We start from the raw sequence: 26,290 nt of genomic DNA, 5'->3' as shown, positions 1-26,290 counted from the left end.
TCAGATGTAAGAAAGGAAAGTGCCTTGCCCACTCTATTCTCTTTAGCTTATTTCTTAATTTTTTTTGAATAGCCTTTAAACCATTTTCCAAAGAGACTAAATCTAGCAAAACACACAAGCTGTGAATGAGAGTTCTTTATTTTTTTGCCATATCCTAACCAGTATTTAATATTTTCTGACTTTTAAAATATAGATTATTTTTGTGGTTGGAGCAATAGTACAGTATATAGGGCACTTACCTTGCACTTGTTTATGCTTGACTTATACTTGCCTCGCATGTGGCAGACATGGATTCCAAACTGCAAACCCTATGTGGTTCCCAGAGCCCACCAGGAGTGACTCCTGATTGCAGAGTTAGAAGTAAGCCCTGAGCACCAGCATGTGTGGCCCCAAATTTTATATATATATATATATACATATACATATACATATACAATACACACATTTCTTCCTTCTATGAGATGATGTCTCATTGTTATTTTGATTTGAATTTCCCTGATAAGCAGTGATGATAAACAATTTTTCTTATCTCTGGAGGCCACATTCACATCATCATTGAGGAAATATTTGCTCATCTCCTCCCTACTTATTTTTTAGGGAGCTACATCTGGTGTTGCTTAGGGGATCCTGACTCTGCTCAGGAGTGATCTCCTGAAAGCAATTGAGGACCATATGCAAAGATAGATATTGAGAAAATGACTAGGCCTCATCTGGAGTTACAAACTCTATGGTCAAGTTTCTGTTTAATGATTCTTAAAATTTTAATTTTGATGTAACTTTGAGGTTACAAACAAAATCTGTTAAAAATAATATTTTTTCCTTCAGAACCTGAAACATAAGAAATTGTAAAATTTAAAAAATTCCAATGAAAAGCGAAAAAGGTATAAAATTAATTATATTGTGGTGCTGTCCACAGAGGACAGAGAATGGTCTCCTGGATGGAAGGATAACCTGTATAACCACAGAAACTAGTGAAGGCCTCAAGCAGACTCACTCTTAAAATATTCTGTTCTCTACTTGACAGGATGCTTTGAGACCTGAAGAAGAATAAAGAGGAACTGGAACATCCTACGTGTCATCGCTACGTTGTTCCCCTCTTCTCTCTGGAGACAAAGAAAGCGGGGATGGCTGGATCTAGCTAATGAGAAACTCCCACGTACTATAAAACATCTGCAAGACTCTCAAGGAAAATGGATAAAAAACTGAGAAAATGTCAAAGATCAGAAGAAACAAAGACACGATGACAATATGATATACACTTCAGTGGATTCTTCTTTATAATTTTTATATAAATCTAAATTTATTCCAAATAGAAGTTTATTAAAAAAGCCAAAACACTGACTACGAATGTTGGGAGAAGATGAGTATGACATGAGGAAGGGCAAAGTAGAGGTGTCCAGATAGGTTATTTAAAGTGAATTCTTAATTTCTTGCTGGAAAGAGAAGGGCATATGTTATGGAGCTTATACTGCACTAAGTCTTCTTCTAAGTGCCTTCATATACTGTATCCTTCTAATTCTAATAATATTCTAATAAATTAACCATTTGTCTCAGTTAAAAGTGAAGTGCAAAAGACACAGAGTTAATTTTCTCATCACCACATAATAAAGGAGTGGCAGATCCAAAAGTATATCAAATCTTTCTATGGCATAACTGTAGAATCTTAAGGAGTAATGGGGGTGGGTTGGGGGTAGTGGGAGGGAGAAGGTGAGGGTGAGAAGGAAATTCAGTGTGTCAACTTCAATGCTATATCTTTATTTTCAACTAACTTCATGCTTGTTCTTAGGAAGTGAAGAACTTCTTTTCTTCTCTCTACCCTAACCTCCCCATGCATCCCCCAACTGTCCAGCTTTGTTTAAAATACTAATAGACATCTCTGATTATACCGCCTGATTTTTATTTCAGCAGAATTTGAAAAGACTGTATTCTCATTCTTTCTAGAAATGAACAGTCTTCATGACCTCTGTTTCTCAGGGCAGAAGATTGTTTCTAAGTCTCCAAACAGCCTTTTGACCTACATCTATCCCCATCTGTCACTATCCCACCTGTGATTGGTAATTCATAGAATTGGCTCTTTGGGATGAGTACCTGGTTCTCTCATGAAAACTCACCAGGATGAATTGCCTGATGCTTTCTTACAAGTCCCAGTGCTGTCTGACCCAGCACTCTAGGGGTTCAGAAATTATGATTATGGAAATTTCTTGAATTTGCACTGGATCCCAGTAGACCTGTTATTTCCTTACCTTCACCAGGAGGATTATAAAGCACTGGTTTTTATTGATACAGGAAAGAAATGCTTTGCACAAATAGAGGAACAGATGAGAGGAGACACAGGCCCTGTATCTGTGGTGAGTGAATCAAGGTGTAAAAACCCGTTGAGGGGTGTGGAGACTGGGTGCCTCTGAGCATTAGCATCACTGGCGTATGGGCAGAACTGAGAGGCCTCTGTTTAGGGCAGGATATACTTTAATCTTTCCATAATCCGAGAGGTGAGATTAAGCTCATTCTAATCCTCCCTCTTGGTAAGCATCTGGAATGAGTTCTTATCATATCAATGCTCTTTTAAGAGTTGGATTACTGTTAGCCAAGAAACATACTTCTGTCATGGTAAAATAAGAAACTCTGGTCTTTTTCAGTGCTTAAACAACTGGCCAAACCTATACAGAATTGCACATGATTCCCCAGGTTAACCTTTAGTGGATATTCCTAGTGCAGACTGAATCCAATGTATTTCCTAAATCTTATTGCTAATCTTCTGTTTACAGAGCAAAGATAGATATTGAGAAACTGGCTTGGTCTCATGTGGGGTTACAAACTCTATGGCCATAAGGTAAATAGCTAGTTATTTATTTTGTATGGTTATTTAAATTTATACTTTGTAGTAGAACTTGTCTTTGAAGTTGCGGACAAGTTGAAAATCAGCAGTATTTATCTAGATTATCCTAATGTTAACCTCTTCATGAGCACAGTTTAGTTATCAAAACTAGAAAATCAATTATGTTGTTATGTAGTACCGAACAACTAATCTATAGATATTATTAGAATTTTTCAAATTTTCCTATTAATGTTCTTGCTCTGGTCCAAGATCCAATATGGGATTTGAACTTGCATTTAGTCAGATTAAAAGAAACCAAAAAAATGTTACACTGAACTTAATCCAAGCTTGTGAAAACAAAGAAAGACTGAAGAAATGTGAGTTTGTTAAAGAGTACTACTGCACAGATACTGTACAGATTGCCTGTCAGTTCAGATTCATATGATGATTAAATTGAAACTGCTCAGTTTTTGGCAAGAAAGTCATAGAATAGATGGTAATATTATAACAGGACCAAAGATATTAAAGTAGTGAATTGCTATGATGTTAATTTTGATAATGTGTCAAATCTCTCTTTAGGTTACATTTTTGAAGTAATTTGAGGAGGCACACAGAGAATAATTTTTCATTTAATCCTAAAGTGGGAATGCTATTAATTATGCAATAACTAATCACTGGCAACATTTGTTAAGTACATAATTTCTGAAGGTTATTTTCATTTTATTATTTCTTAAATTTTAATTTTATAGGTGAAGACATCAGAACAGAGAGGGATTAAGAAGTATGTTCATGGTCATATAGATAATCAGTCAGGAAGCCAAGTTTCTAACTGGATCATCTGAATCAAGAGTAGTGTTTTCCAAAGTGGTTGATGTTGCCCTCCACCCCCAGAGATATGCTGGCATGATCCAGGGGGTGCTAGTAATTTGGGTAATATGGGTATCACTTTCTGTTTATTTTCTTATAGAAGGTAGAGTTCCAAAAGGGGCATTGAGTGATATATATTTTTTTTTCTGAAAGGAGGGTGATAGGCTAAATAAGTTTGGATAACCTTTGATCTAGAGTATATTCAACCCTTAGCTACCTACTTATGTATGTAAGGTTGTATATTGAAACCCAGTCTTGAAAAACTTGGTACTATGTATCTCATAATATAATAATAATAATAATAATAATAATAAAAGAATATATATAGATGCTAACTTGTTCCAGCCTCTGAAAAGTCAATATGAGAAGACACATGGGCTTATTGAAAAGACATGATGAATACTATTAAAGATATTCAAAAAAGTTAAATATTTGTACATATCTTAGATCTGTTTTGCAGATTTATCTGGTTAATCCTGGAAGTAGTATCACAGAAATTTGGTCACAAATAGGTTTCTCTACCAGATTTATAACATAAAATGAAATTACTTATCACTTATCATTTTAAATTTAACATAATTAATCAGAGATACTTCTAATCCATTCCAGATCATAGTATCTTTCTATAAATGACCAGGTTTCACCTAATAAATATAATCAAGGATTTCTGTCACCAATTTTTGAAATAAAACATACACAGATTGTAGGCTATCTATTATTTTAAAATATTTAAGGAGATTATTTAAAACTGCTTAACAATTTGTTAGGACTAGGTATAAAAATTATAATTTATTTTCTATATGGATTCTAGAAACTACAAATTTTTGAGAAATACCTATTTTATTTTTCACTCAAATTTCACTGATAGTCTTCAGAACCAAGTCATATGTTAAGGCAACGCCTTTTGAACATCTCTGTTTGTATATGTATGGCTGATCTGTAGTTATTACTACATTTAAATATATGACTACTATATAACAAGCACTATTAAGTCCTTCCAGGGTTCACAAACACTCTGTAAGGTCAGTGCTGTTGCCCTGAAAGGGGGACGCAGGGCTGGCAGTTTGGAGGTCAGTCGTGGAGTTGCAGTTAGCAAGCCTGTGGTTCTCAGGGAACACTAGGGCCACACCTGGAGGAACCAGGCATAAAACTCAGGGTCTGGTACATGCTAGGCATATATTCTACCACTTTAGCTATATCGCCAGGCCCTAAAAAATACTAGACTTTTTTTTTCTGAGTGTATAATGTCTGGTACCATATAGTACCATTTAAGGGCTGGAGCGATAGCACAGCGGTAAGGCGTTTGCCTCGCAAGCCGCTGGCCTGGCTGAGCTGAGTTCTATTCCTCCGCCTCTCTCGAAGAGCCCAGAAAGCTACAGAGAGTATCTTGCCCACAAGGCAAAGCCTGGCAAGCTATATATATTCAATATGCCAAACACAGTAACAACAAGTCTCATAATGGAGATGTTACTGGGCCCGCTTGAGCAAATCGATGAACAACTGGAGGACAGTGCTACAGTATAATATCTAATAGAATGAAGGTCTGGAAGATATTAGAAAGTAAGCATTAAAGTTTGTGACTATAGGAAACAATTTACAACGCAAATGAATGTGAAAATAGACAAATGGAAATGCAATTATTATGGTGGACAGAAGGTGGTGAGACTGTGTAACAGAGTTAGATAAAGTAAGCACTTCCCTTGGGTTGGGGCCTTTGTTTCCAATTGTTAATGCTGCATTCCTGGAAATTTATGCTTATTTTTCCGACCCTTCAGGTGGTACCCAAGACCTGTTATTCTCATCCTTCTGTGCCCCAACTTTGGAGAAATACAAAGCTTTCTGGTGCTGTCATAACAGCTCAAAATGGTAAGAAGACTGAGAAAGATACTAATGAGGACAGTACTTCTAATTTTGTCTCTAGTCACAGAATTGTCTCAAAAATAGGGTAAATGCTTCAATAAGGAGAATGTGGGGTTGGAAAAGGTGGGTCTGGGGAAAGAGTTGAACAAAAGTATACATGAGTTGAACATCTCAGCTCCGGTCTTGGTTGAAGAATTCCTGAAAACTTTTTTTAAGTATGTCTTCACAGGAAAGAAATTCATCACTATTGAATGCATTTAAAAGAACTATTTTGAACTCTTAAGAAAAGAAAACAAAAAATTGTTGACTCCAAGACCACATTAGAGGAGAAAAAATATCCACAGAGGATGGCTTTGAAACGTGTATCATTGATTTGAATGTTTCCTTTTCTGATGTATTTGTTAGCAAATATGTCATACCATGAAAAATCTACTTTTAAAATAAATATAAATGATTAAACTGCTTATTTCTAATATCTAAAATTTCCATGGGAACTATTTTTAGCTTGAGAAGATACTATGGGGATACTTTTGGCTTAGAATACTTGAAAGAAAGAGGTTGTTGGGGGTCAAAGAAAAGACAGAGTGACTAAAACTTTCGAAAAAGATCAACTCATAAAATGTATTAAATGCCACATAGAAAAATAAAATTAGGGACCAGAGTGATAGCAATGGGGCTAAATCATGTGCCTTCCATGCTACAGACTCTGGTTGATCCCTGGCACTACAGATTACTCATGAAAATTGCCAGGAGTAATCTCTGAGTGCATCTGGGTATAACCCAAAATCCTTCCAAAAGAAGATTAAATTATCCAGGAAATGAAAGGCAATGGAGCTGATAAAATGAACAAGGTTACTTTCATGGCCCAAGGGAGTGTTGAGGACATCTTTTTCTTCCTAGCCCACTCTTTATAGGGACTTTAAAAGTGACAGTCAAATGAACAGTTGACTCTTACTCGTAGGGTGGACAACTCCCTCCTGGAATCACCATGTTTTCCTGCAACACCAGCACTTCCGGTCACTCTACCTTCCTCCTCACTGGTTTTCCAGGACTGGAAGCCTCTCATCATTGGGTTTCCATCCCCATCAACCTCATCTGTGTGATTTCCATCCTGGGTAACAGTATCATCCTCTTCCTGATTCGCACTGATTCAGCTTTACATGAACCCATGTACATCTTCCTGTCCATGTTGGGGGCCTCTGATCTGGGCCTCTGTGCCTCTACCTTCCCCACCATGGTGCGGCTCTTCTGGCTGGGCACTCGTGAGCTGCCTTTTGATTTCTGTGCTGCACAGATGTTCTTTATTCATGCCTTCACCTATGTGGAATCCGGCGTGCTGCTAGCCATGGCCTTTGATCGCTTCATTGCCATTCGGGAACCTCTTCACTATGCCACAATTCTTACACATTCAACCATGGCCAAAATGGGGGTCGCAATTCTGGTGAGGGCTATAGTGCTCAACCTTCCAGGTCCCATTCTTTTACGGCGCCTGTTCTTTCCCCAGATCAGTGTCCTCTCCCACTGCTACTGCCTCCACTGTGATCTTGTGGGATTGGCTTGCTCAGACACCAAGGTCAACAGCTTATTTGGCTTGATCTCCATTCTTTTCTCCTTGGGCCTCGATTCCTTCCTCATCATGCTCTCCTATGCTCTGATTCTACGAACTGTGCTGACCATTGCATCACCTGGTGAGCGACTCAAGGCACTCAACACATGTGTCTCACACCTCTGTATTGTTCTTATCTTTTATTTGCCAAAACTGGGACTGTCTGTGTTGCATCGAGTAGAGAAACACAGTTATCCTGCCTTAGCAGTGCTCATGGCCAACCTACATTTTTTGGTTCCACCCTTCATGAACCCCATAGTATACTGCATCAAGTCTAAGCAGATCAGGCAGGGTCTCCTAAAACGCTTTATGCAGAAAAGGATTGATGCATCCTAGAATAGCAGAAGAGTTCACGTGGGTCACATTGCTTTTGTGTGGAACTTAAGGTGGGGAGCTCATTTATAAAACTTAGGAATGACTTAGATCTTAATATCGAGTCTTTTATGGGCCTACCTCATCTTCCATAATTTTAATTTTGGGGAACTGAGATCTTGAAAAGCATATTAAATTATCACTGGTAATTTTTTTTTTTGTTGCTCTGATATCTCAGATTCATATGTAGAGTGACATCTGCTTATTTAGGAAACTTAATCACACTGAGGGGATATATTTGTGTATATCTGCACAGGCTTCTCCTCTTTGGTCCCACTGAATTATACCCTTCCCTCCATTTGATTTCTAACCCTAAGTAAGAAATAAATTACATAAATTTATAATTATAAGAATAGCATATATATGTGAGCCATGTTTACCTGAATTCTGGCCCTCTTATCCAAAATTTTAATAGGGTTCACACCCACAAGTTCTGGGGGTACTGATCTTAGACACTCTTGATTGTGCTTGTAGGGTCTTTGGACCTTGTTTAGTGATGATTGGCCTGTTTGTGCAGTGTTTGGGGGTTACTAGGGCTACACCTAGTGGTGTTTAGGGGCACCACTCGATGATAGAGCACTTGCCTTATATATAAAAAGGCCCTATCACTGCTTCCCAAATTTAATATGAGTCAGATCATATCAAGAAATAAAAGAGAGGCTACTTTTGGGGTAAATTTATCATGTACAGTGTATCCTATGTGATAAGGGCCCCCCCCCCCCGCCCCACACACACACCCTGTACCACCAGCCATTGATTTGAGACTTAGAGAATGGTAGCTTTTTCCTTGGTTCTCTTATGTGTGCATTTGCTTTGAATTTGAATGTTTGGCATTGGCAAGCCTAGGAAAGCTGCCCACTGAATTCTCTATAGTACAATTTCTCAAGCACAGTGGCAATAAGTTTAAAAAGTCACTCATTTCCAATGTAAGTGATCTTCTAAGATGTAAGTTCCATGAGACCAGGATTTCAGAGAATGTTGTGTTCACTAAATAATTTTAGCTTGTTTTTAGGTTTTTTTTTAATTCACACCTGACAGTGGTCCAGGGTTACTCTTATGGTATATAGTGGTCCTGGGGATTGCATCCAGGTTGGGTAAATACAAGGAAGATGCCATAGTCACTCTCTTGCCCTTGTGTTTTCACTATTGGTTTATTCAATGATATAAAAGGAGGGGGTGTAGAAATAAAGTTTCTTGAAAGTTGATTCCAGGATGGAAATAAAAGAAGGAAACATGAATGTCTAAGGTCTGTTGGGGATAATGAGCAGCTGATAATCTGGAATAAAATGATGTGGTAAGGATGAATACCAGAAATCCTGGGACTAGATGTGTTTCAATATGATCAGGAATGTTCTTTCCAATGGCACAGTTCAGAGAAGAGCTACATATTTGTGTGTATGGGTGGGTGCAGAAAATTTTCAAAGTTATTTACAATGCTTTAGAGGAAATATTATCCAGGAATGGATCATTTCTTACTTTATCACTAGCATTTTCCTTGGACTACTTAGTCCTGAAATACACCCCCCTTAAAAATTGAAATAGGTGTATTCTTAGTAGTAAACCATCACTCACATATTAGAGAGAAAGAAATAAAAGGCAATTTTCCCATATCAGTGGACAACCAGACAACTGAGAATTTAAAGATCATAGCAATTTGTGCGTATTATTTCTATGAAGTGAGACAGAAAGAACAAGAACTCAGAGGCAAGAAAGCAGGGTAAGGAGTAATGAATCCTGTACATGCAATTCTAGCTCTTAAATTTGGTTCCTTTATTATATTTAATGTGTTTATATTATATATTTTTTCTTGCCATTACAGCATGGATTCCAAAATATTCAAATTATCTGTGTCTATTGGTGACTAGGCTATTGTCCAAAGTGTCTAAAGGTGAAATCTTGTTCTTAGCTAATATTCTATATATATATATACACATATATATATACATATATATAAAACATTCACAAAGATCAACAATAAAGAAACTGGCAACTCTAAACAATGGGAAGAAGATATAAGCAATACTTCCTTACAGAAAACATATAGATGACCAATAGGCATATGGAAAAGTATTCATCATCTCTTGTTATCAGGAAAGTACAAATTAAAATGACAAGGAAGTATCACTTCATATCAGTGAGAATGACCTCTACATCAAAAGGAATAGAAACAATAGTGTTGATGGGAATACAGTGAAAAAATAATCATTATTCACTGTGAAAATGTCATCTAAGGCTGAGGCATCTATCAACCTCTTTGGAAATAGTATGGATACTTCTCAAAAAAATTAAAACCAGAGCTTTCATATAAACTAATGATTCTTTTTCTTGTTATCTGTTCCAAGAAAATGAAGTCATTAATGTGAAAAGATTTATTCACAGCTATGTTCACTTAGCGGTATTTGCAATGGCCAAGATCTGGAAGTAACCCAAATGTCCAGCAACAGATGAGTGAATAAAGAAAAAGTGTGCTATATACACAATATAAAACAAGTCCAAGAGAGAAGGAAAAATACCAAGTAATATTACACATACGTGATGGGAAGGAAATGGGGAGTGTTCAATGAAAACAAACTTTTTGACTTAGACTATAGAATTAAGGTTACCTTGGAGCTGAAGTGATAGCACTGTGGGTAGGGTGTTTGCCTTGCACGAGGCCAACCCGGGTTCGATTCCCAGCATCTGATATAGTTCCCCGGGCACCACCAGGGGTAATTCCTGAGTGCACAAGCCAAGAGTAACCCCTGTGCATTGCTGGGTGTGACCCAAAAAGCAAAAAAAAAAAAAAAAAAAAAAAAAAGAAAGAAAGAAAAGCAAAAAAAAAAGAAAAATAAGGTTACCAAGCAATAGGGGTAGGGATGTGGGGGTAAGAGGAGGACTAAAAGTCACATAAGAACTAGGGTAGAGGGTCTTTGGATTTTTGGTGATGGTGTAACAACTTTTGTACCACAAACATTAACTACTGTAACCACATTACCTCAACTTCAATAAAAAGAAGTCCTATCTTTAGAGCTGAAGAAGTCTGCAAATTATGAGTTTAGTGATCCATGTTAGAAAATTAAGTTTAGTATTATCCAACAAAGGATTTCAGTAATCTAGATTTGTCCTTTCAAATGCCCTCCCCTTCAAAAAGGGCCAATTTGTGCGGCATGACAATCTTCTTTGTTAGGGCCAAACAAGCAACTCTGTAATCTGGGTCTCTCCATATACTTCATTCGGAGTCCCAATAATGAAATGATTCTCATCTGTTTTTGATGGGCCAGCAAGTCCATATTGCTGAGGGTCCTATGGATCTTTACCAGAAGTCCATGGCAGATGTGATGGCGTTCAGAACCACAGTGACTGTGGCTAGTTAAAACAAAACAAAATACATGATATTAAAAAATTCTGAGAAATTTTTAATTATATGGTTAAAAGGATTACAAATTAAGGACAAAAGAATCCACTTGGAGACAGTTCCCACCACTATAGCTAGCACATTTGTTTTTATAGTTAGACCACAGATTCTTAGATCTGTGCAGCCATAGAATAACTCTGTCTCTACAACTTTACTTTCAAGGTATAGATACCTCAGCATGCGCTATTCTTCTGTTCTAGAAGTCCAAAAGCTACTGAAAATATATGGGAGGAATTTTGAGATAGTTTCTACAAAAATTTTGCTATTGGAACTGGTGGGGGGGGGGAAACGTTTGTCAGGGGATAGTTGTTATTGTTTCTCTAGTTAAATAAAAAAAAACACGACCAATTCTAAAAGTCACTACATTTCATATTCTGATCATTCTTTATGTGTAACATTAATCTAAAGTCTCTGCTTTTCATCTTTATGTTTATCAGATTGCCATTTATCATCGCAGAAAACTGAATTTAAAAAAAAATCTCAGCTCTGAGTGAAGTGAGTCAGTGGGAGAGGGACAGACATAGAATGATTGCACTTATTTGTGGGATATAAAAATCATAGTATAAGACTAATACCCAAGGACAGTGAAAACAAGGGCCAGGAGGAATGGTCCATGGTTGGGAGCTAGCCACAAATGGTGGGTGTGAGGACAGCTAGGATAGAGAAGGGACTACTATGCCAAAGGTAGTTGGAAAGAACTGAGTGCTGAAAGTAGGTAAAGTGACAAACATGATAACCTTTCAGTATCTATATTACAAACCATAAGGTCAAAAAGGAGAGAGAGAGAGAGAGAGAGAAAGAGAGAGAGTGAGAGAGAGAAAGAGAGAGAGAGGAAAAGTGCTTGCCATAGAGGTAGGCTGGGGGAGGACTGGAGAGAAACTGGGGACATTGGTGTTGGGCAATGTACAGTGGTGAAGGGACAAGTGGTGGAGCATTGTATTACTGAACCCCAATCATGAACAACATTGTAACTGTATCTCATGATGATTCAATTAAAAAACAATATACAAAATCCCAGCTCTGTCTGTGCCAGTTTATTTAATCTGTCTGAATCTACATTTACTCATTATACAGTGGGGATAATTTTCACAGAGATTTTTTAAGGATTCAAGAACATAATGTTGCATGAAGCAGTAAATTAAACAAAACAGAACCAGTTTTGAATATATGTGTGTAGAAATTTGATTAATGCCTATTTTTTCTATTCATTACAAGCACCATGAAAGCACTTAATTTCCTGGCTTGTCTAACTATATTTTGTTACATAACCTAGGATATTGGATTAAATAAATGTTTAAGTAAATAAAAGACTGAGTTCCTGGAAAATGGTATATACAATTAATTGCATAACTTTAATTGAGCACAATAGCTGGTATTAAAAAATCAGTAATATTACCAGTAGTATAATTTACTTTACATAATTTTGATTTTGGGGGGGAAGCAGCAAGTACTGATTGGTTTGTTTTAGATGCAAAATTTTTGTTCATGGTCACACAGCTCTACAGAGGCCCTGTATTTTTATTTTTTCTTAATTTCTAACTTTCTTGAAGACTCTTGATTCCAAAAAGGTTGAAAAGATATCTAATGATATATATCTAGCGATATATAATGGCAGCGACCAGCCCTTGTTTGGGTTATAGGAGATCAGAGTCTTAGCCTATGATGCTCTAGAACTGGATAGAGTCTAAGTTACTAATCTACATTGTTTTCGAGGAAGCAAAATGTTTGCGTGCACACTTAAGATAATCCTGGCTAATGGCATTAAGGGGACTGGCATATAATATATGTTCAGTGAGAAGAACAGATAAAGACTGACAGAAACCAAAAGGAACATGAATGGGAGAAGGCAACATTGGTAGCATTTTCAGGCCTTATGTGGTTGATTCTGATGGATAGTTGTCTTGCTCTTGGCCTACTATGAAGAAACACTATTTTACTTTTATTTTGTTTTTGTTTTTTAGAGTAGTGTCCAGAATTATACAGCAGCAATTTTCGAGCAAACTTGATAGCCTAATTTTCTAATTTAAGCTCTTTTTCTTTTATCTTTTTGGGTTTTGGGACATACCCAGTGTTGCTCTGGAGTTACTCCTGTCTCTGCACTCAGGAATCATCTGTTTGGTTTTTGGGGAACCACATGGGATGCAAGAGGTCAAACCTCAGTTGGCCATGTACAAGGCAAACACCTTACCTGCTATAATTTTGCTCAGGCCCATAGTTTAAGCTCCGTTTCTCATAATTTCTCCACCCTAAGAGATAATTTAATATCTTTCTAAGATATTAAATTCTTTTTAAGAATTTAAATATTATTATTAAATTGGGCTGGAGCGATAGCACAGCGGTAGGGCATTCGCCTTACAAGCGGCCAACATGGCCGACCCGAGTTCGATTCCTCCGCCCCTCTCGGAGAGCCCGGCAAGCTACCGAGAGTATTCGATATGCCAGACACAGTAACAACAAAGTCTCCAATGGAGACGTTACTGGGCCCGCTCGAGCAAAATCGACGATCAACGGGAGGGCCTTTACCTTTTATCTTTTTAAGGTAATAAATTTAATTCCTCCATCTCTGAAATGGAGTCTTGGCATCATAAATTTCTTGCGAAGACTGAAGTAAGGATTTAATTAAAGAATTAAAATATGGGACCATACACAGAAGACTAAGAAATAATTGAAATGTAATCCTATATAAGTCCTACTTATATATAAATCTCAATCTCAATCACATATAAAGGCAATCATATATAATCACATATAAGTCACATATAAGTCACATATGACTTATATAATCACATATAAGTCCTATAAACAAATAGCTGTTCCTTAGGTCCCAACATCTGAGATAGACACCTTGTAACTTCATTACTAATATAACTTCCTCATATATAGGCTAATCTCCTTTCTTAAATAGTCTTTATCTCCTTCAGGAACCCCCGGAGACCTTTTCTAGTTTTAGGTAGAGGTTTTAGAGTTATACAAAGATTGCTTTATGAAGGAAAAAACTCAAAAGATAGATTCCAAGAGAGATGGACCTATCTCTCACAAGAACTCTTCCTGAAAAGTTTCTCTCAACAGTAGTCTATTTTCAAGGCTTATAGAGGACTTTCATAAATGGCATTATTCATACTCCTTTTTCCATATTCTTATAGTAGATGTGCAGGATTTCTAAATATTCAACATACTTTCTGTCTCTTTCACAGTCAAGTACTTTTTGCCGAAAAAAATACTGGTTCTTCTAGTCTGTGCTGTTTTATTTTAGTAGATATCTACTTATTCTGAATACTATCAATATGTTAATATGTAGAGATCTATGGAATGGTGGTACTGTAGTTTAGATTTTACTAAATGTATTAAATCCATAGTTTAGAATTTAATGAAAGCTAGATGCATTTAAGTTTAAATTCAGATGATGAAAGTTTTGATTTTCTTTTGATCAATATTTGAAATTGTGGCAAGACTATATCTGACCCTATATTAAAGCAGACACAAAAGTTCACCATTTGTGATATTTCAGGATTTTGTGATAAAGCATCTAAATCAGACTAGACTGAATTTCTAAAATTGTCAATTCTTTCCTCTATGATTTGTAAATCTGTAGACATTCACACCTTTATTTGTTATACTTGGTATCTGATATATTTATCAAATAAGCATTTTGGTTCCCTTGCATGAGACACAGCAGATAGGGAGTTTGCCTTGCATGCAGCTGACCCAGGTTCGATTCTTCCATCCCTCTTGAAGAGCCCTGGCAAGCTACCAAGAGTATCCCGCCTGCATGGCAGAGCCTGGCAAGCTACCTGTAATGTATTTGATATGCCAAAAACAGTAACAAGAAGTCTCACTTCGTGTTCCTGAAGTGAGCAGACACCACTGGGCTACATTAGCATGTCACAGGGACAAATGGAGACATTACTGGTGCCCACCTTAGCAAATCAATGAACTGCAGGATATTGCTACAGTGCTACAGTCAGTGCATGAGACAATAAAAGGAATTTCCAAAGCATTAATAGTCTCTATCTTTCAGTCTTTTATTATTTTTCCCTTCTTTCCTATTATAAACCTTTTGTTGAGGTATAATTGACATTAACTTATACTCATATATCTCGCTTTGTGTTGTTTAGGTATGAAAGATTTACTGTATAGCAGAGTTTCTATATTTAACTATGCTGTATTAAATTTTAAGAATATTCTAATAGGGTAAATCCTAAGTATTATTATAACTGACACCAATAATGAAAGGTGGAAGGAAAATCAAAGAGGATATAAATGTGCTCGTAGAATAGATCAAGATGATGGTTTCACAGATCTTTTGTTTTATTGTCATTAATACTTGATATTTTATAAGATGTGAAACTTATCAAATTTACATCTTGTGTTGCAGGATGATGGGTCTATTTGAATGTTCATTTTAGCTTTTTTGTTTTAGATACAGAACACTGATTTAGTTATCCTTGATACTTAATATCACACACAAGCCAGACATCTGAAGTATTGATTTATTATGGCTGGGATAGGAAAGAATAAATTTCTATACTTTAGCGGCTGGATGATGATACTAACATTTTAAAAGATCAAGTATAATCGGAAACAAAATACACCATCACTATAGTTTATTATATTGTGTATTCTGTGGTTTAGCACCAGCTTTATTTGAGTTCATCAGGGAGCGAGTATGGTGCTCATAGCCACTCAAAGGCAGAACTTCCATTTAATTTTGAACAGCAACAAGATTAAAAATGGCTGCTAAATCATTTTGCTCATCTGCAACTCAAAACCTTTCCTATACTTAATGTCATCATTTTTTAAAATAGTTATTTCTTCTTTATTTGTTTATGTTTTCCTTTATGGGTCACACCAAGCGGTGCTCAGGGGTTACTCCTGATTCTGCACTCAGGAATAACGATGTTTGGGGGACTAAATGGGATGCCAGGAATTGAATCCTGATTGGTCAATCACATGTAAGGAAAACACCCTACCTGCTGTATTATTGCTCTGGTCCTGATGTTCACCAATTCTTTTCTCGATATTTTCTCTAGTATTCCTATGATTAGGTTCCCCCGCCACACCAAAAACTATGTTAGAGGAATTATAGAGTTATTATGAGCACTTTGTTACCAAATCCATTCATTGACCTCTGGCCGGTGTTTGACACAGATAATCACTTGGAGGAAAGCAAATGTATGTACCAGTTTGGGAGGATCCAATGAAATAATGGGTATGCTACTTTTCTTGTACCAAATTCAATTGTGTTCACTTGCCTTGACAGATATTTGGTAAGCTGAAAACCCTAGGAGTTGCGTGTGTGTGTGTGTGTGTGTGTGTGTGTGTGTGTGTATGTGTGTGTGTGTTTGAGAAGAGAGGGTTGGTATTCCAAAAGTTCCTCAGGGTCACAAATAACAAAAGAAAAACAAAGTGGACTCTTAGGGTATGAAAATAAAATAGTGGTGACCAGAGGGTGAAAAATGGGATGGGGCAGACAAATTGGGTGAAAGAAGTTAGTCATATGGTATAAATCACAATGTAATATATCCAGATGTTGAATCAAAGTCAAATACCTGAAACTTTCATATGGTAAGCTATAACTTTAATAAAAATAGGTTGATGATAATAAATATTGCAAATATTGTATAGTAACTATTGTGAAGTGGGATGAAATATGAAGAAATGCTTACTTATATGGAGACTGAGATGCTTTAGTATCCTGGGAATATGGTAATATAAGGAATTATAGTCTGGGTTGACTGATTTGATTACACCGGGAGACTTGCTGAAAGAAATAACACTTGTTTCATCAATTTAATTTGTCTAAATTGAAACATGATGCAAGAGATGGAGGTATTCTGTATTATCTGAAAGAAGACTATAATTTCCAGAATCCAGAGGACAAACTGCCAAAATTTAGACCCAGAAAATTTAGACTCAAAGTGTGGCAGAAATATAAAAAAAGAATAAAGAAGAATACATAATTGCTCAATAAGTCATCTGAAAGATACTGATAGAAAAAAAATGTTTAAGAGCTCTATATAAGGCACTCCAGTGAATAAACCAAAACTACTGTCCTTCAGTGAATTTTTCAGATATTCAGAAACACCTTATATCTCTTGCCAGAAAAACATAGTTTATCTTTGCTGGAAATCCTGACATGAAGACATGAGAAGCAGGTGCTTAACAAGAAGTTTATTTAGAGCAGCAGCCCTGATTTCAATTTCCTAGTAGGAAACTGTTGAAATCAGGATTTTTTTTCCTATAGCAATCTATAGGAAAGGATGAATACATAGGTGATTTATTGCAAATTTTGTAAGAAATTTAGAAACTTTAAAATCAAATAAAATTCTAGATCTAAAAATACAATAACTGAAATAAAAAATACAGTTAGAAGTAATATAAGAGTAAACAACAGAGGAAAAAGGATCAGTGAACCTGAGGACCAGAAAGAAATAGTTATTCAATATGTTATTAACCTATTAATAGAATTCAGATTAAATTAAAATAAAGTTAAATTAGAATTTATTTTATTAATTTGTTAACTGGTAAAGTTAATAGAATTTAAGATTAAGTTAAAATAGAGAGTGTAACATTTGATCTACCAAGTAGTATGAAATATATGTAATTAAAGTTTAAGAGGGAAAAATTGAGAAAGTAGCAGAAAAATATTGACTGAACTATTTGAAAGTATTTTTCAAATTTTGATTACAAAATATAAAGTTATATAAAATACTAAACGAAAAATGAAAACTCAAAATATAATTATGTAATTGTAAAAAATGATCACTGGGCTGGAGCGATAGCACAGCGGGTAGGGCTTTCGCCTTACAAGCGGCCAACATGGCCGACCCGAGTTCGATTCCTCCGTCCCTCTCGGAGAGCCCGGCAAGCTACCGAGAGTATTCGATATGCCAGACACAGTAACAACAAAGTCTCCAATGGAGACGTTACTGGGCCCGCTCGAGCAAATCGACGATCAACGGGAGGGCCTTTACTTACTTTACTTACTTACTTACATTTTGAAGGGAAACAGAATCTCCTCCTCAGGTGCCAGGCTATCTTCACCGGGGCCCCTTTGAAGGGAGTGGGTTGAGTTTTCTTCCTGCCCCAAGCAGAAACCTGGCAGCCGAAAACCTCCAGAACCCAGCCACAGCCATGCTCAAGGCCACTCTCCACACGCTTGGACGAGCCTCATGCATGAAGGAACCAGCAGAGGAACCCAGGTATGTAGGACCCAGGGCCGAGATCTCCAAGTCTGCTCAGATCGGGGCTGGGCCTCCTCCACCCAGAGCCCCATTTTCCAGTAGATAAACAGTTACACCCACAAACTACCCCTGGTGCCATGTAATCTCATCAATGACCAAGATCCAGAGACTATAAAATAAAGCTCCCAGAAGCAAGCGGCCACATTTGTGGCTGCACGACCTCTTATAGTCTAGCCCACTGATGTACCTAAAGCAGCACACACGTGTTTGGTTTTAACATGCATTCTTGTATTCTCTTATATACATTCTCTGTTTCTCTCAGAGAGGCCAGCAAGCTATCGAGAGTATCCCGCCCACACAGCAGAGCTTGACAAGCTTCCCATGGTGTATTCGATATGCCAGAAACGTTGACAACAACGGCTCTCATTCCCCTGACTCTGAAAGAGCCTTCAATACGGCAGCATTGGGAAGGACAAGTAAGGAGAGGCTGCTAAAATCTCAGGGCTGAGACGAATGGAGATGTTACTGGCCCCTGCTCAAGCAAATCAATGAACAATGGGATGACAGTGATACAGTGACAGTGATACATTTTGAAGACTAGAGTTGCTGTGTATTTTTCAAACAAAATAGATCATTGCTATTTACTTCTAACTTAATCCTATTTATTATTACCGGACACTTGAGGGGCCCAAGTGATAGTAAAGTGGGCAGAGCACCTGCCTTGCATGTGGCCTACCTGGTTTCAATCCTTGACATCCCATATTGTCACCCAAGTTCCACCAGAAGTGAACCCTGAACACAGAGCCAGCAGTAAGCTCTGAGCACTGCCAGGTGTGGCCCCCAAACAAAACAAAACAAAACAAAACAAAACAAAACTAATCACCAGACACTTGAAAATTAAGCAGCATACTAATTAGGGGTCACTAAAATTAAAAAAAAATACTTTTATGCAACATACGCCAAGATATATGGAATTCAGATAAACAACATATAGCTAGAAATTTATACATATGCATACAAATAAGCATGCATCTATATAATAAACAGAAAAGTTTAAAACCAACTATCTGACTTTGCATGTAAAGAAGATAGAAATAGAAATGCAAATAAAACCCAAAATAAATAGAAGGGAATAGAAATGGCAAGAGAAGAAAATGAACAAAATAATTTTTAAAAGACCGGAAAAATAAAAAAAGCATAATATATTCTAATGATTAATAAAATTATGTTTTATTTTATTAACAGGATGATAGTGATGGTGAATTAAATATATATATCTTTCCTAAAAGCACTATAGAACAGTATAAAGAACACAAATGACCAATATCAGAAATATTATAGATAATTGCTTTTCCATTAGAAAACTAATGAAGGTGTCTCATAAAAATTTCTCCCTGCGGCAGATTCGATATGCCAAATACAGTAACAAGTCTCACGTTGTTACTGGGCCAACTCAAGCAAATCGATAAACAATGGGAGGACAGTGACAGTGACATAAAAATTGATGTATTATCTAGACAATTAAGGGGTAATAAAAGATATTGAAAAATAGAAAATTGAGTAGAACTTTAAGCACTAGAAATTGAATGCAAAATACAAAAAAAGAAACTTCAAAGATTTCCCAGCAAAATTGTATAAAATAGTCATAGTATAAATAAATATTACAGAAACATTTCAGAAAATAGAGTAGCAAGGAATATATTCTAGTATATTTTATGAGCCAAGCACAATCTTAACACAAAAACCTGATAAGGAAAATACAAAGAAAATTAAAATATTTATCATGAACATAGGCACAACTATCCTTATCAAAATATTAGAAAGCTAAATCTGGCAACATGAAAATTAATACATAATGAAAAATTGCATTTATTTCATAGATAAAATAGTTTTACTTTAAGTCAAAATAATTTATGTTGTTACTGAAGAATCTGCTTAAGAAGAAATACAAATTCAGACCACCCAGATAAAAACTTTTAACTGTTGGTAGAGTACCTCTTTAAAAAAATTACAATTACTATCACAATGTAAACTTGATTTCTTTCCTCAAAAGATCAGTAACAAGACAAGTACCTTAACCTTGTTATTCAATTGAATATATCGGGGGGGGGGTCCTGATAGAGCAATAATATTGGAGAAAGAACAGTCGTACAGTCAAAATCATAGGAATAACATTTGTATAAATTAACAAATTACATTCTTGCATATATTCCAAATAATATATAACAGACCTCAGTAGAAAAGAATTAGGGAACTTGTGTTTTGATTCTTTCTTTAAAGCAATCATTATTAAGGCACTGTAGTATTGAAAAAGGAGATCCAGAAATTTGCAGAAGAAAATAGATTATTTTGAGTTTATCATAACTACTTCTATAATCAAGATATTAGAGAGATCAGGAGACAAACCATAAAGTTAGATGAAATATTTTCACTCAGTATTATAACAAATAACTTGTATTCAGAATATATAATACCTAGTACAAATAAACATAACCAAAAATGGAATAAAAACTACAAAGCAAAACATTTTACAAAGGGAATACTCATAATGAATAAACACAAACATTAGCTCAGTTATTAGTCATCAGAAAAATGAAAATTAAAGTAATATATTACTTCCTTACACATTTGGAATGATTAAATAAAAATCAATGACAAAGTATGGCCAAAGGCAGCATGGTCACTCTCAGAGAACAGACAAAAAGAAAGACCAGAGAACTTCAAGTTTTATATATTCTGAGACCTTGTTTCCACACCTTATGTCCAAGTATGGTAAAAAGCATTAAAAAAAAGTGGCCCTTTATATCCATACAAAGGTAGGAAGAGATGTAATGATTCCTGAACCCATTTTCCCTGAGCAAGTTAGGCCTTATTCAGTACCAATAGTTCCTGCACTTAAAAGAACTGTCTTAAATTTTGGCTTGGTTGTTGTCTGATATGTAGATATCCTCTAACAGCATCATAAGAGGGAGACTTTTGACCTAACCAAGTTCATACTATATATATATATATATATATATATACATATATATATATTTGATAATCTATACTTGACTCAGATGGCATTCTCAGTAAAAAGATAAAACCCTTCATTTTCCAAAGGACTTTTTTTAGCTTGACCTTATGCTTTAACCCTTTCTCCTCTATGTGATGGGCACAGTTTGCCCATGATTATTCTTTTGTTCTCTCTCTGTGTACAGAGAAGTATCTGATAGGAGACACACAGAGAATCAGACAGAAATAACAGAGCTTCACACTTACAGCTCACTGAGGAAGGTTCTCCTGTATCCCAATCTGAGAAGGAGCCTTTAAGTGCAGTGAGGGATATTACTCTGTTCTGATCAGTTGTCACATCTTTCTCATTTTTATTAAAATCTCATTGAAGGTAGGAGTCGGGTGGGCATGTCTGGGAGGCCATCATTAACTTAGTAGTTACATTATCCTTTAGACAGGGGCTCCCTGGGGCTTGCAACCACATCTCCATTACAAGGAGGAGACAACTGGGGGTGGGTTCTTCACCCATTTGGCTTGTGCCATATTTTCTTATTGAAACAAGAATAGCACCTTGTTTGGGTGTATGTCTACCACCTTGCTAAGAGCCACTGGTCTCATACCTTTTTTGTTTTTGGGACACACCTGATGATACTCAGGGGTTACTCCTGGTTCTGCACTCAGGAATTACTGCTGGTGACACATGGGGGACCAGATGGGGGCAAAGAATCAAACCTAGGTTAGCTGCTTGCAAGGCAAATGCCCTATGTGCTGTTCTAATGCTCTAGCCCAGCCATTGGTCTAAACTTTGTACACTTTTCCTATTGTTCCTGAGTATTGCTCCCATTGTTCCACAGTGGGTTGGAAAGCCATATGACTAAATAGTACCCCTCTTCAGCAGTCGGAGGGCTCCATCCCGAATCTGCTTGGTCTTCATGCCGTAAATGATGGGGTTGAGCATGGGGGGTACCACAAGATAGAGGTCAGCCAGAAGGATGTGGACATGCCGTGGCACATGTTGACCAAAGCGCTGTGTGTAGAACGAGAAGAGTCCAGGTGTGTAGAAGAGAAGGATGACACCCAGGTGTGAGCCACAAGTGCCAAATGTTTTAGCCCTGGCCTCCTTGGAGGAGAGGCTTAACACAGCCCGCAGGATGAGAGCATAGGAGACAGCAATACAGATGGAGTCAGTGCCAACCACCAGTGTGGCAGCAGTGATGCCATAGATGTTGTTTGGCTTTGTGCCCCCACAGGCAAGCTTTACCACCGCCATGTGCTCGCAGTAGGAGTGGGCCACTACTCGGCTGCAGTAACTCAGTCTGGCCAGTAAGCAGGTGAGTGGGGTCATAAGCCCTAAGCCACGAAACACAGCAGCAGCTCCTAGCTTGCCCACAGCCTCTGGGGACAACAGTGACCCATAGTGCAGTGGCCGGCAGATGGCTAAGTACCGATCGAAGGCCATTGCTAGCAGGATACCGGATTCTACAGCTGAGAAGCCATGGATAAAGAACATTTGGGTAGCACAGGCTTCAAAGGCGATCTCGGCAGCATTTGCCCAAAAGATTGCAAGGAGCTTGGGCACAGTGGAGGTGCAGAGCACCAGGTCAATCATGGACAGCATGCAGAGGAACAGGTACATGGGCTGATGCAGTGAAGGCTCTGACCGCACCACCAGCAACACCACCATGTTGCCAAGCACTGCCAGAGCATACATGGAGCAGAAAGGAAATGCAATCCAAAAGTGGGATGCCTCCAGGCCAGGAATTCCTATGAGCAGGAAGGAGGCTGGGTTCTGATGGCTGTAATTTGTGAAATGCATGGCCAGCTCAAGGTAGCCTGTGTATGAAAGAGGCTATCCTTGCAGTGAGCACTAAGAGGCTCTAAGAGATGAAGGGTTAGAATCCATCCTCATGCTATGGCTGAAACTAGTAGGAAATATTTGAGTTAAACTTCATGAAAACAATCAAGGATGAGAAGATTGTAGAACACTGGGAAGTGATGCAAGGCGGGAGGTAGAGTTGTTACCAGGGTTAAAAGAAATCCTCTGTCACCTGTGACTGATTTATTGATATCTAATACTAGAGGTTGGAAATTAGTGGCAGAGATGCAGAATGCTCTGCCCAGTTACGGAAAATGGCTAGAGCCACAGCTTTTTGTCTTTGCCCTTGAAGCCTCAGCTGTTTATATTCTCATTATTGTCTCTTGTTTCATCTCTATTGCTTAAAAAAGTCTCCCAGCCTCTTCCAGATGATTCACCCAGAATAATATTACGGCTGTAATCTTACAATTCAGAACTTTTCCTTGTTCTTAATTGCTTTAGAATTATTTATAAGAAAATCCTTGCCTAAAGCACATAGAAATAGAAGTTTGGGCACTAGACACAAGGTTCTCTTTGAGGAAGGGAGCTAGTTCTTAGGTATGAGCATCTCCATTGATGATCTGTAAGCTACCTTTGTGAATTCAGCATTCATTAGCAGAGAAACCAGGGAAGTCCACTGCAAACCACAGCCTACCTATTAACTCACTGTGTGATCTCAGAAGTCACTTTACCTCTCAACCAACTCCCTCATCTGTGACCCTGAGAGGGTGAGAGCTGCTTTAGAGCTACTGTGAAGAATTACTGTGGGAAAACAATCTGAAGAGTAGTAGCTCTACATGGCACAGAACAGCAGAAAGAAGGATGATGCATTTGTAACTCCTCTTTATCTGAAGTGAAGACTACGTCAGTGAGAAAATTATTAGCAGGTCAGATCTTTAATTTGTGCTCATCCCTGAAGCAGAAACACTGACATACAGACTTACCGGGTCTGGAGCAGAGAGTAGCTTCAGTCCTGTAGGAATTAGAGTATGGGGAGGAGATTACTAGTGTATTTATCATGCTATTAAAGCCCTGGCTGAGAGTAAAAACTCCCCGGAGATGAAACTACTAAAGAGACATCTGGGATGCTAGAAAAAGGAAGAAATTGAAGCCAGGGAATTTGTGCCTCGGTGGGGAGAAGAAAGAATAGTGGATAAAATGTACCCTGAGGGTTAAGTGTGTATAGGAAGGAGGTAGGTGAGTAGACCCCTGAGCACAAATAATCCCAAAGGCTTTTGAAAATAGAAACACATTTTAGAATATCTTGCTAATTAATTTTTGCTTTTCTCTCTTTTTTCAACAGAATCTCCAAGGAGCATATATGTGAGATAGGCACTTACTATTTTATAAAGAATTAATTTTCAGAGATGCTGAGACAATTAGATGAGATAATATACATAAGGGATTTACCATTTTTGCCTGGTTTCCTAAAAGTGGAAAGTTTTGGTTTTATAATTTCATTTAATTCTATGATCATGGATAGAAAATGGATGTATGAAATGAACTGTGCTCAGTTTTAGGGAGGAGAGTTGAAGGATCATGTCTCTATTTCAAGGAAGTCACAATCTGATCAGGAGGATGGATAAACATGAAGGTTCATGGAGACACTGGAGAGATAGTAAAGAGCTTGGTCCATTCCTTGGCTCCACATGTTCCTCTTAGCACCAGAGTTGTAGCTGTGGTGGTCCTTGAGGTCCCAAATACTTGCAGGGTCAGAGCAGTACCACATCTTTGGGCTCCTGCATTGAGCTACCTGCCTAGTTTGCTGCCATGTCCCACATGGCCAAACTGAAACTTGGCTGGAGAGGGAATGAGATCTGAAAACGGGATAGGGAGGACTGTATGTATGAAACATACAGCAAGTTTATTATAATCTAAGCTGGTTTATATAGTCTTATTTTTGCAAGGGTCAGCAGGTTTCAAAAGCTGCATAAACAATATTAATCAAGCTGTGCAAGTAACTTTATTTTTGCCAATATTACTTGTTTTTCAGTTCCTACTTGTTTTTTGGCTCCTTATCTCAGCCTTGAGAAATAAGGAATGGAGATGTGGCCTCGGGACTGGACAAGGCGGGTACAAGCCAACCTTCCCTTCAGACTCCTCTCAAGTCCAGCCATCAGCGCATGGTGGCCCTTCAACCCCCTTTCCAGGCTGGCCGCCAGAGCATGGTGGCCCTTCGGCCACCTGTCAAGGCCTGCTGTCAGGAGATGGCTTGCCCTCACTCCATGTTTCTCCACACCCAGTCCCTGTTTCCAGGGACAGAGGCAGTGGTTGCCTAAGCCCGTCCCCAACAGTTTGCTAAACAGCCTTAGGAGTGGCCAGCCAAAGAGATAGTACAGTGGGTAGGGTGTTTGCCCTGCAAATGGCAGACCTGGGTTTGATCCCTGGCATCCCATGTGGTTCTCTGAGCACTTCCAAGAGTAATTCCTGAGTGCAGAGCCAGGAGCAACTTCTGAGCATTGCTGGGCGTATCCCTCCCTATCCCCCAACCCTCCCCCCGAACTTTGCAAAAGAAGTAGCCTCTGCACTGCTTGGTAGTCTTGCCCATTAGAAGATAAATGTTCATTAAAATTATACGAGGCATATATAGACAAGATAACACATAACATAAAGGCCAACTTAGTGGGGAAGGAATTTTTCTATTAAAATTAAGAATGTAGGGTTTAGAAATCTAAGGTGGACTCAGAGGAAGGGAGAGAATAGATCATATGAGAAACATGAAAAGCAAAGAATAGTGAACATGTTCTTGGAAAAATTTAGGTATAGTTCAAAATTAATATTTTCCTGAGTCTTCTTTAAAACTAAACAACAGCATTTTTCTCTCCCCTTTCATACACAATTTATAAAATGCTATTTGAGTAATATCACCCAATTTCAGATGTTCTTGATAGTATCTTAATTAAGTAGCAGTTCTTATTAAGCTATTTTCTCTATCTGTAGAATTAGGAGGATTATCAAGAGATAGCAAGTCTAAAAAACTTAATGTCCATTGACAGATAAGTAAAAAAATTGTCTCACACACACACACACACACACACACACACACACACACTGGAATTGAATATTACCCATCTCTAAGTTGGAATCTTGACTTTGGCTACAACTTGGATAGATGTTAAACAAAATAAATTGGGGAATACAGAGATTAGATAATCTCACTTAAGTAGTAAATAAAGAAAGAAAGGAATGATATGGAGTGTCCAATTAAAACAAACCCATGGATTCTGACATCGTTCTAATAACACCAAACCTTAGCCAAGCGGCACAAATGCTGGTCAACTTCGACTGTGAGTGTGGAAAGGTCAGACTACAGCTGAATCTCACAAAGACAATGTTTATGAGA

The 26,290-nt window shown here is 37.6% G+C and overlaps 2 protein-coding genes across 2 annotated transcripts; one reads left to right on the top strand and one right to left on the bottom strand.

Moving 5' to 3' along the window:
* The first annotated feature begins 6,530 nt into the window (after positions 1–6,530).
* LOC130025387 (olfactory receptor 51G2-like) lies at positions 6,531–7,484 on the top strand. Its single transcript, XM_056116341.1, has one exon. The coding sequence runs from the start codon at positions 6,531–6,533 to the stop codon at positions 7,482–7,484; it is 954 nt and encodes a 317-aa protein (XP_055972316.1).
* Positions 7,485–21,966: 14,482 nt separating this feature from the next.
* On the bottom strand, positions 21,967–22,908 carry LOC130025485 (olfactory receptor 52P1-like). The gene has a single exon (XM_056116419.1). The coding sequence runs from the start codon at positions 22,906–22,908 to the stop codon at positions 21,967–21,969; it is 942 nt and encodes a 313-aa protein (XP_055972394.1).
* Positions 22,909–26,290: the final 3,382 nt, after the last annotated feature.

The sequence above is a fragment of the Sorex fumeus genome, unplaced genomic scaffold (genome assembly GCF_029834395.1).
Source record: "Sorex fumeus unplaced genomic scaffold, SorFum_2.1 ptg000030l, whole genome shotgun sequence".
NCBI lineage: Eukaryota > Metazoa > Chordata > Mammalia > Eulipotyphla > Soricidae > Sorex > Sorex fumeus.
This window is presented reverse-complemented; position numbering and strand designations above follow the sequence as displayed.